Source organism: Bombyx mandarina, chromosome 28, assembly GCF_030267445.1.
Source record: "Bombyx mandarina strain Sakado chromosome 28, ASM3026744v2".
Taxonomy (NCBI): Eukaryota; Metazoa; Arthropoda; class Insecta; order Lepidoptera; family Bombycidae; genus Bombyx; species Bombyx mandarina.
This window is the reverse complement of record NC_143233.1, coordinates 3294588-3306719: the sequence shown is the minus strand read 5'-3', so window position 1 is coordinate 3306719 and position 12132 is coordinate 3294588. Positions and strand designations below refer to the sequence as shown.

At 36.7% G+C, this 12132-nt stretch overlaps 2 protein-coding genes across 2 annotated transcripts in view; one reads left to right on the top strand and one right to left on the bottom strand.

Moving 5' to 3' along the window:
• Apoltp (Apolipoprotein lipid transfer particle) overlaps positions 1-4266 on the top strand; it is an 85677-nt gene extending 81411 nt beyond the window's left edge. Inside the window, exons 65-69 of the mRNA XM_089738975.1 lie at positions 229-377; positions 1396-1507; positions 2127-2258; positions 2944-3113; positions 4087-4266. Of these exons, the coding sequence (XP_089595101.1) occupies positions 229-377; positions 1396-1507; positions 2127-2258; positions 2944-3113; positions 4087-4173 (650 nt within the window). The 3' untranslated portion in view covers positions 4174-4266. The remainder of the gene's footprint in view (positions 1-228; positions 378-1395; positions 1508-2126; positions 2259-2943; positions 3114-4086) is intronic.
• Positions 4267-7500: 3234 nt separating this feature from the next.
• Ho (Heme oxygenase) lies at positions 7501-10882 on the bottom strand. Its single transcript, XM_089738974.1, has 4 exons — positions 10467-10882; positions 10152-10284; positions 9296-9507; positions 7501-8883 (listed from the first exon to the last, which is right to left on the bottom strand). Exons 1-4 carry the CDS (start codon positions 10561-10563, stop codon positions 8591-8593), a joined length of 735 nt encoding a protein of 244 aa, XP_089595100.1. The 5' UTR covers positions 10564-10882; the 3' UTR covers positions 7501-8590.
• Between the last annotated feature and the right edge of the window lie 1250 nt (positions 10883-12132).

Genomic DNA, 12132 nt, shown 5'->3' with positions numbered 1-12132 from the left:
GCGTCGCTCAACACGAATGCACCGGACGTCTTATCCGATAGGCCACGACGACTTACAAACTGACTTGTAACTATACTGATACCTTAGATCTTATATCTCAAAGTGGGTGGCGCATTCACGTTGTAGATTACTATAGGCTCCACTTAACACTAGGTGGGCTGTTAGCTCTTCCGCCCATCTATGCAATAAATAAATAAAATATCGTTTTCGTTAATCTCTCGTGTACAGATAAGTTAGATTTGGCGCGCCCGAACAAGACCGTCAAGGCGGATATGTTCAGCGCCTTGAACTTCGCAACGAAGCTGCCGTTCCGGCCCGGCGTTCCCCGCACCTTCCTGTTGATGCCCTGCACCAGATGTGACTCGCAGTTCATGAGGGTAAGCAGAAAAAATGTTTGAAGTGGAACTTCTAATGTGACTTCAACGTTGCGTTAAACGTTTAACGCTACCATACTAGAAAGAGACAGAGCGAGAGTGAATGCGTCGCACTCGAACGCACGCGCGCAGTATACCTGTTACTAGCTAGCGCGAGCGTTAGCAACGAGTAGCTCCAATATTCTAATTAAGTATTTAAATTTATTTATTTATTTTTCTATCTATAATTTAAAATATATAAAACTGCAGTGGTTTTTACGGATGTTCCGTTATAACTACTGAACCATGCACCCGATTGACTTGAAACTTGGTATCCATGTGGAAAATACATGTACTTAATGGATAGGCTAATATTTATATGAGTGTTGGACTCCCTATACCAGTTGCGAGGGCGTTAATGATGAGAATCTTTGTGGGGGTGAGAAATAATAATGTTAATTTTAAATGCCCAGCGAAGCGGGCGAGTATAATATAAATGTTGAAGATGTCGCATCTCTTATACACAGCATTCCCTATTACAAGAGCAATTTGATTAAAGAATTAAAAATGAAGAAAACCACAATGCTACACATCGAAAAAGAAGTTTCACTTCATTCACGTGCACCACGTTGCACGCGCACTTTTAGTTTACTATCGCGTATATAATTACGTCCCCGTAAAGCTTAAGCCTAAATGAAGTTACATGATGATCAAAAGGACACTGTTCCAACTCCATACAAGTTTGAATTAACTTTTACGCGATCGAGAAGTTAAAACACTCACACTAGTCTTATCCGGTCCGGTTTTCTAATACAATCAGGGCTTATAGCTGTCCGGTTCCCACATTCGAAGCAACAGTTAGTCGTATTAGATTATTAATAGACAATTAAATTGCGATAAACAAATATACGTATATACTTTTTATAATACACAAACTGTAATTAGTGTTGCCACTCTCTCTCTCTCTCTTAAAAAAAATAACATGTTATTGATAGGCCGTTATCTTTCTCAAAGCTATTCTGAAATTTTGTATTATTTTCAGTTGGACTACTCATCGATGTATCAAAGTTTGATGGAGAATTCAGTGACGCTTCATATTTTAATGGATGACGACTTCACACTATCGAAGAAAAGGGCATCCAAATATTTGTTCGGTGAGTTTAGTCGATTCGATCGATAATATATATGGCAAAACAACGTTTGTCGGGTCAGCTAGTTTGCTAATAATAACTTAATAATAATTTGCTAATAATAACAAAAAAATCAAATGGAATTCCTATAAATAGAGGGAAAATTTTTTTTGGGTGCACCTCCCTTCACATTTAAGGGTATGAAAAACAGATGTTTACCGATTCTCTGACCTACCCGATGTGCACACAAAATTTCATTAGAACCGGTTGAGCCGTTTCGGAGCAATTTGGCAACAAACACCGCGACACGATAATTATATATATATTAGATTTTATTTTAAAGTTTGTTTATCGTATACATACCTATATATATATATTAATATTTTTATTTACATCACATTGTAACATGTTTCCTTACAATTAATATTTTAAATACCAATTAGATTAAGTTAAATTATTATATTGTTTATTCATATCAGAAATAAATGTGTCTATGATTAGTTGAATAGCGATTATAGACGGTATTTTAATATTGTCGGATGACATTGAGTAGGAGAAGGGGTTCATTCCGGAGACAGATAATAAATTTCAAAAAACTATTTGTCGAGGTTTTGATATTTATGTGTATATTTGTGTATACCAGGTGTGGACAGCACGCTGGCTTATACGAACAAGGACTACGAGAGGCTGGTCGGAGACGCGGCTCTCAGGAAACAAGTCAAATTGCCGAAAGATAAACTGGGACTGTGCATCTCCCTTGCCATGGAAACGAATGGTGAGACTAAAATGTTTTTTTAAGTGATTGCTTTATTATGGGCGTGTAACCGTTACGTGACGTGTTACGGCGCCAGTTTGTCCGACTTCTCTTTCTCTCAGGCATAAGGCAACGGTACTAAGAACGTATGTAACTCCTAACTATCGATGTCGTCGTGGCCTAAAGGCTAAGACGTACGGTGCATTCGTATGTAGCGATGCAGCGGTGTTCGAATCCCGCTGGCGGGTACCAATTTTTCTAATGAAATACGTACCAGATGTTCACAATTGACTTCCACGGTGAAAGAATAACATCGTGTAATAAAAATCAAACCCGTAAAACTATATTTTGTGTAATTACTGGTGGCAGGACCTCTTGTGAGTGCGCGCGGGTGGGTACCACCACCCCGTCTATTTCTGCCGTGAAGCAGTAATGCGTTTCAGTTTGATGGGTGGGGCAGCCGTTGTAACTATATTGAGACCTTAGAACTTATATCTCAAGGTGGGTGGCGCATTTACAACGTAAATGTCTATGGGCTCCAGTAACCACTTAACACCAGGTGGGCTGTGAGCTCGTCCACCCATCTAAGCAATAAAAAAAACCTTTTAAACACTCTCCTGTAAAATTAGTAAGTTTTGAGATTATACCGTTTTAATGCGAAAAGACGATATATACATAGATGTTTTATGTAATTCGTGATTTGCAGGTACGATCCTGGCGGGCACGAAGCTGAGCGCGGAGCGTCGCTCGGCGCGCCGGTTCTCGTCCGTGGCGGGAGCGCGGGCGGCGCGCGGGGCGGCGCGGTGCGCGCGCACACGCTGCGAGTGCCGCGCCGGCGCCACGCACTGCCGCCCCTGCGCCGACACGCTCAGAATGGTATAGTAGCTTGCTTCTATATTTTAAAGCTATTGCATAGCTTGTAGGCATTAGTAGGCAGCGGCTTGGCTCTGCCCCTGGCATTGCTGACGTCCATGAGCGACGGTAACCACTCACCATCAGGTGGGCCGTATGATCGTCTGCCTATACGGCAATAAAAAAAAAAAAACTTATTGCGGCGACCGAATCAAGAAATTCCGTAACGAAAATAAAAACTTTTTTTTTTTTACTTATTACTGAACCAGTTTAGTATGTGATAAAGTAGATTTCTGAAATTGGTATCAACTTCAATTGTATATGTTTCAAAGGTATTATATTTTAAGTATGTTTTATATGTAAATTGCTTATTCTTAATTATGTGTAAAGAACCATTTTTTTAATAATTATTATTATATTACATTGTGTATTAATTGTATGTATATTTACGGATATATGTGTGTATGTATGTATGTGTATATGTGTGTGTACATATATGTAGATATATGTATGTATGTGTATATATACATATTTCACTGGATTGGTACACCGCGCGTAGTTAGTTTCCAAATGATTATTGTCCACCTGTTGGTTGTCTGTCTGGAAGATATCGCTCTTAGCGATAAGATCGCCAATTGTACTTTTTTGTATTTAATGTATCTCACTGTTTATTTGTTTTTTGGTGTACAATAAAGAATACTCTCTCTCTCAAAACCTAACACCCCCACTCCGCCTGCTATGTAGCTCGCGTTCAACACATTCACACGTTGGGCTTGTGTAGTGTTTGTGAATAAGCGCGCGACATGACGTCGCACTGCATGCGCATCATGAAAAGTCTGCCCATCTCTCTCTTTCTCGCGTGGTCTAGCTTATGAGTGTGAAGGGGATAGATAATGTTTTGCTTTTGTCAATGTTTACAAATATAGCGTGGTCTTATTTTATGATTGTTTTAGATAGAGAGAAACAACCAATATAAATATAACAATTTTATTTTCAGTGGGAATTAGCATTCTTCAGCACAGACGACATTGACGACTTAATTGACATGGCGATGGAGCCCCCCACCATACCGTCGCTTAGTTGATAATTTTTATATTAATTTTGTGTAAATATACATAATATATACCATTGTGTAAAATAGCTTTGTGTAGTTGATAAATGTTTTTAGTGATTTTGATTTTTATTGTTTTTTTTAATTGGTATTAAAACGGTACCAGACAACAAAAATGCATCAACTTGAAACATGAGATTGAAGCCTCATTTTTATTATCTAATGGCTACCCTACCCTTTAAAAGGGAACGCATGTACGCACCTACTCGTGTGGATCATTTAAATGCGGGTTCGTGATCACAATATGCCGATATGATACTCTGAGAATGTTTCTGCCTATAAATATGCCTATATTTATACGAGACGAGATATGAAGAGTTGTTTTGGCAGGCCGGTATCTTTCTGCGGTGTACGCATAGGTTTTTGTTTACGTAAAAATAATAAACTAGAGGTCCCGCAGTAGTCGATATTCGACTATAATTAATTGGAATTGTAAGTTTGTACATTATTATGATTGTATTTTATACTTCTATAATCACAAATTTCGCCAAGACCACACTATAGAAAAATATTAATAAAGACAAACAATATTTAATCTATTCTTAATTTGACCACAGACGTCAAGAACAAAAGTTTGACAATAAATAGTATGCATGCGTGTGTGGGTCAAATACATGGTATGTAGTGTGTGTAATGTTTTCTTTATTGATTTAATGTATCTTGTATGCATTATTTAAAAAAAATATTAGCATTGTGCACTTCTTCTCTATATTCTCTATAAGTGTGCAAAATTTCATACTCCTCCGTCCGCGCAATTTTCGTAAAAAGGGATACAAAGTTTTTGCTTCACTTATTATAATAATAAATTAATTAAATGGTGCACGTGAAAGAAGTGAAACTTCTTTTGTGGTGTGTACTATTGTGGTTTTATTCATTTCTCATTCTTAAATCAAATTTCTCTTGTAATTCGGAATGTTGTGTATAAGAAAAGCGGCCTAGCTAGCGGAAAATTTAACTCAAATTTGTATGGAGTTGGAACGTTTGCCGCTAGGGGCGCTGTTTCAGGTACATACAAATTTGAATCAAATTTTACGCTATCGAGACAAGAGAGATCTGTGACAAGTATAAAGCCTTCGTCAAACAGAACGCGTACTTAGCGCCGCGTACTTAACGTCGCACTTTTCAAATTGACTAGATTACGCTCCTTGACGCAACGCATTTATGGTGCCTTTCGATAGCAGTGTGAAAGTTTAAAAGTATTTAGAAATCGAGTGATTCAGATGTGGCATTGTATAAGCATGGGTATTTTCTAACTATTTATATCATTTTTTCGGGCATTATCTAGTATTTTAATACACATAAACTCGGACACTAAAATAAAATTTGTAAAAAATTACAACGCCTGACGTCAAAGCGTCCTAACGCCGCGACAGAGCGCTGCGTACTTATAGCGCTGGGGCTCTGTTTGACGGTATGTTACCATAGTAGTACAACACATCCCGGCGTCATAGCGCGGCGTCAGTTTAGCGCTCTGACAGTCGCTAATTACGCGTTCTGTTTGACGAAGGCTTTAGTTAACTACGAGCGTATCCCAACTAGCATCAGTCAGCAATTGCCTACACTTGGAGGTAGACCCCAAGCGTTATGATCCTATTATTATTGGTGATGGGTCACACGATCTATTGGGGTCTCACCTCCGTGTAATTTTAAAAAATTTTATGCTCATAGCTTTGAGAGGCTATGTCAGCGTAACCTAACAAGTAGGTGAGCTCACGGGGCTCAAACCGGAGTGATGCTAACACTATCCCTAGCAAGAGCAATGCTTCGCAGAATGTTACGCCGGATCGGAAACGCGACCCACTGAGAAGATCCGGCGAGAACTCAGTGGGTTGTGTCTGTGAGTTACACTGTTAAGCAACGCAAGGCATTCTACGAGTATAATAACTTCGACACTCTGGCGATCGTTCAGTTCATGCAGCACTCACATATGAAGTTTTGTTACCTTGCCAACTAGACGCAAGTGGACCGATATTGTTATGATGAGTAACGCCACTATCGCCATGAATGGGGTTATTTTTGTTTAATTAAAATTTCCATCTTTTTTTATGATTGAAGGATTACTGGTGGCCCGGAGGCCTTTCCAGTTTCACCAGGACAGGTGGGCGAGCAAAGGCTCAGCCAAGAGGGGTGGGATTTGCTAACAGCTACCCGAGCGCCTCCGAAGGAGACCTAACAGCTCAAGAGTAGCTGCTTCGCGATTGAATCTACTACCGGATCGGAATCGCGACCCGCCGAGAAGATCCGGCGAGAAACTCGGCGAGCTGATTCATGGGTTAGGTTGCGCGGCGAACTCTTTGTCGAGTTCGACGAGTACGGTTACCGAGGTCCCTAAGCCTGCTCCTAGTGTTAGAGCTGAAGGCATCTAATGCAAAGCTTATTGGATCTGATGGATCCGTAAGGACGTGATTTCCATCTCTGATGCCTTCAAACCTATAACGAGTTGTGCATTCATTTATAGTGTTCAAAAAAAAAACAATAATAATGATGTGTACGTAACACATCATTATTATTGTTTTTTTTTTATTGCTTAGATGTGTGGACGAGCTTACAGCCCACCTGGTCTTAAGTGGTTACTGGAGCTCATAGACATCTACAACGTAAATGCGCCACACACCTTGAGATATAGTTCTAAGGTCTCAGTATTGTCACAACGGCTGCCCCACCCTTCAAACCGAAACGCATTACTGCTTCACGGCAGAAATAGGCGGGGCGGTGGTACCTACCCGTGCGGACTCTCAAGAGGTCCTACCACCAGTAAGAAAGAACTGAAGTGAGTCATCTGTGTACTCGTATTTTATCGTGTCCATATTGATGAAAGAGATACTAATGTAGTAAAAACAATTCACTAATCAATAAACAAATGACACGATTTGAAAATAAAATACATTTTTCAAATAAAATTTGAATTTTTATTTGACTGCTGGCCATCTATAAATTACAGGTGGCAGAAAGCCTTGTGAGTCCGCATGGGTGGGTACCACCGCCCTGCCTATTTCTGCCGTGAAGCAGTAGTGCGTTTCGGTCTGAAGAGTAGTGCAGCGGTCGTACTGTTACAAATGAGACTTTCGAACTCTTGTCTCAAGGTAGATGCCGACATTTATCTGTAGATGTCAATGGGCCCCGGTAATCACTTAACACGTGGTAAGCCGTGAGCTCGTCCATCCATCTAAAGAATGAAAATTTAAAAATAAATGAGGTTTCAAAAGGCATTGTCAAATGACAACCTCATAGGTAAAGAAAAATAATCTATCATAGTAATATATCACAGGATAAGCATTGGGCATTAATTAAATTACACCATTAAAAAAAGGATAAAATATAATTCAATTATAAATCAGTCTCTTCTAACTATAATCAAACAGTGTTCATTTTCACTTAAAAACAAAACTTATAAAACTATCTACATTATATAAGCACAGAAGTAAATTCAACCAGTCCAATAATAAATCGATGTAACCATACTTTAAAAAAAAATCGAATTATGCATATTTGAATTATAGTAGAATTATTTTGTCCGTGCAGTTCGGGTCATAAAACACAGCCCGGCTAGGGCGGTGAGCATGTTGCGCGGGCGCAACGTCATTATCGATAAAAACAAATGAGTCATCGAAGGCAGGTACACGGCGGCGGGGCGGTATACGAAGGGTGGTGAGACATTGTTATGTTACGAGTCTTTTGTTGTACCTACCTGCAAATTATAGTACATATGTCGAAGAGAAATGTGATTTTGTGCATTCGCTATCTGAATTTCTTTAGTGTCACAATGGCTACTCCTTTGTTTTGTACCAAAACGGCAGAATTTATTCAAATACTTTGCTTGTTGGCAAAAATATACCAGCACAAGCACGTGTTAAAAATTTTCACTGAAATGAGAATAGATCCCGAAAAGTTAAAAAGTGTTAATTTCTGCCGTTCTCGTTAACTTGCTGCGGCGATATGTGGTGTAAGTGTTCGATTACTGATTTCTTCTTTCATTTTTATCACTAACCCACAAAATGACGAAACTAAATACACTATCGATAACGCTTATCGACAAAAATAATGCGCATCACTATGCCGGTCCATAAGGCTCGTGAGTGGAAGAGAGAGCGAAATACTCGCTTCACCGCTCCGATTTTTTATGACCCAAACTGCACGGACAAAATAATTCTACTATAGTCAACATAACAGTAGTTTATTTTTGACAAGTTAATCTTTCGAAACACATCAAAATTAATTACAATTTAATCAGGAATCTGTATGTTTTGTTACTCACAACCTGTCAAATGTGTAAAGCAAGTGATAATTACATCTTTGTCATATCATATTAAGAACAACAAGTAAGTAAGCTCAAGTGATACTTTAAAATATTACAAATAAAATATTTTCAAAACCAACTTCATAGCTGAAATTATCCTCTGTGTAACTTATATGCAAACAATAAACTTGCAACAACAAAAACTACAGCTGAGGCTTTGCACAACAAGCCATATAGAACCTTATTCTGTCCCTCAACAGAATTCACTATCAGATTGTTCATAATGAACACCTGATTGCTCTCCTCTATGAATGTCGCTTGCTCCTCTGAAGACATTGTCGTCGCTATTTGGTTCATTGCTTCACGGAACTCATTTTTCAATTTATTTATGTCTACAGCAGCAAAATCAGTTACTTTGTCTACATATGTGTTTGGTTGTTCGTTTTCTGAAAATATAATGGTGACATTAATAGGTGTATCATATTACATTGAGAGGTGAACCTTGAGTTCTACAGTTGATATAATATTTTCTCCATCTTTCGCAAATCATAGACATAATTAAAAGTAATTGAAATGTAAAAGTTCTAATATTGATTTTAATACAAGCACTGTTATTTCTATACCTAGATTCAACACAACCAGTTTGATGTGAAATCTATGATATAATTCAGGAGAGACAAGATAGGGATAGATTGTAGTTCACCCAATATTGCAGCAAGAATACGAACTGTGTACTCATTTTAGTACACTACATGATATGTAACCCCACATATTGCCTCCCCCAAGGTTTCAATGCCCACAATTTGTAAAAGTTGTCACAATATATCCCAATATCCCATGCATTAACTCTACACTTACTTTCACCAAATACCCTCCTCTTCTTGGATAAAATCTGTCCACCGCTCAGGAGTCCTAAATACAAATGATAGACATAGGCCATTAAGAGCTTGGGATTGTCTCTTTCCAGGTCTTGTAGATGTTGTAGATAGTTCTCTAGAGCTAAGGATTTAGGTATTGACCTCCAGTTGTCACCAAGGTAGTGTTGCAGATCTTGCTCAAATGCCTTCTTTCTGAAAAAGTATTCATTTTACACATTATACATATATGGTATTTGTTAAGCAGCTCGTGTCGTGATGATTAGTGATTTTTATCCAAAAATAGAGTTAACATATAACAGCTACAACAGACATCCCAACTTTTTGTTGGATTTGTAAGCAGCAGCAGTCAACCCACATGATGGTAAGTAATCACCTTCACACATGGACACGAGCCATGCAAGGAGAACAGTAAAACTACCTTCTATACTAAGCCCTCGTAACCTTAATTTTTAGTGAGTGGACCAACTCAATTAACTGCCACGATGACTTCCTTTTTTTTTGAGGGTCAACATGCCAAATACATGTTGATTTTTAGTTAAACAATGCAATTATTAAATTGCATGTGTAATGTGAAATATCAATCTATTATACAACACTGTACAATTTAGATATTTAATGGTTTCATTGTACATGTTTTAGTTTTGGTGAGATTTCTGTTTTTTGACCACAGACTATAAATCTGTAATTCGTCACATATTGTTTTAAATCAAGTCTTAATCAAACATTTCTATAATCTTTACTACACAATCTCATTATCAAACACTTATTACACAAATAAAAGTACGATGGTAACTTAAAATGTACCAAAAACTCTATACAATGTGTCTAAATCGTACCTGTAAAGAATTTCATGCACAAACAGCTTATTAAATTCTGACATATTTAATCTCTCTTTTGCATCTTCAAGATATGCAAAAATATGGTAGAAGACAAACAGGCCTCCACCCCATACTGTATGGTCTCTCAACGCTGTAATAAAATATTTTAATTCAATAGCAGAAATAACTTTTTCGCAAAAAATTCAAATTCAAAGAGATTTATTCTCATAAACTCGTATGAGAATGAAAGGTAATTTCCAAATTTTTCCTACTACTTTTTAGTTGTTGATTATAATCTGCGCAATGAATTGTTTAATAGTATTATTTGCTCACATATCGCAAATTTCGCATTGACCAAGGCATCGCTGACAGAATGTATTTTCCGAGTCGCTTTTCTCATGCGTGTCGTAAATAGATCTTGTTCAGACATTTTCTTTTAGGATGAACAATTTAATCTTATATTCAACACAACAACAAACAAAGAAATACAGAATACAGATATTAAGTACTTTACTAAATATATTAAGTGTATAATCTATGATTCAGACAATAACAATCTAATGAAAGGGGATGGCCCATTTTCGGCCCAAAGCGGACAATAGATTATAGAAAAAATACTTAGTGCATTAATTTTGTCATAAATAAATATGCATTTACTTTCTTGCAAATAAGCGCCACTATAGTTTACAATAAGTAGTTTAAAAAAAGTAACTCTATTGAAAAAACAAGGATTTTTATTTTTGCGGGAAAAATATTGCCAGCTTCAAATCCTTTTACGTATGAAGTAAATATTTTGAGTATATAAATAAAACATATAAATAAATCATTTTAAGTATTATCATTAATCAAACGATTTTAATGGATTTTATGCACATAAAATAACATCGAAGACATACCCATTGGACTTTAACTTGTAACTATACTTGAGACCTTAGAACTTATATCTCAAGGTGGGTGGCGCATTTACGTTGTAGATATATGTGGGCTCGAGTAACCACTTAGCAACACCAGGGTGGCTGTGAGCTCGCCCACCCATCTAAGCAATAAAAAAAACTTTACTAGTATTGTTATTTAAATATGTACAACTAAAACAAAAACATAAAAAATAATGTGTACTCGTAAAAAAAAGATTAAGATATAAATCAATTATCGGTTATTTAAAAAAATAATCGATATATGAATTTCATGTAATTATTTTTCTTTATACTGACAACACTGAATTTAATCTGACTGACTGACACTTCGCTTGCTGCTTGTGGAAGTGTATAATCTATGGCTTGTGGTGTTGTGCTTGCGTACAAAATGGATGTGATTTGATTTTTCTTCGATTTATTTTACTTTTATCAATAACGTTTCATACTACGACTAAAAAACATTGTGTGAATTGTGGTTTTACCCTGACCGAGATTTAAAACCGTGTATATGCTCTCCTTTGCTATTTTTAGATGATACTAATTGTGTATGAAGATGAAGAAAATATAGATATTTAAAGAATTAAGTGTGTTTTTAAACCCTATTGGAGAAAAATAAATTAGGAACATCTTAAACATTAAGAAAAGAAAAGTTCTTGAAGTATCTCACAATCCGACACTTATTTATATAGAAAATTAACCTCAAAACGAGTTTTTATTTTTATTATATTTTTTATAATAGTGGCGTCAATTTCAATATATTTTTTAGATATCCAATACATTTAAGAATTTGAATCAGTACATTTTTATAGTAATATTTGATGTCCATCTTGGGCCTAGCACACTATGGAGAGTGGGCAATCCCCTTTCATAATATCATTCTGATTTGTCATTTACCAGCTGATTTATTTTTTATTTTTTAAGTGATTTTATGACCTGGTAACTAAGACCATTAAGTCATGTCTTATTTTAATTTATATTCTTATTTTTATGAAAAATGATAATATGGAGTGAAATGAAATGAAGAGGATTAATTTGATACATTAATCAACTGGAATCAAATGAAATGAAATGAAATGATATGGGAT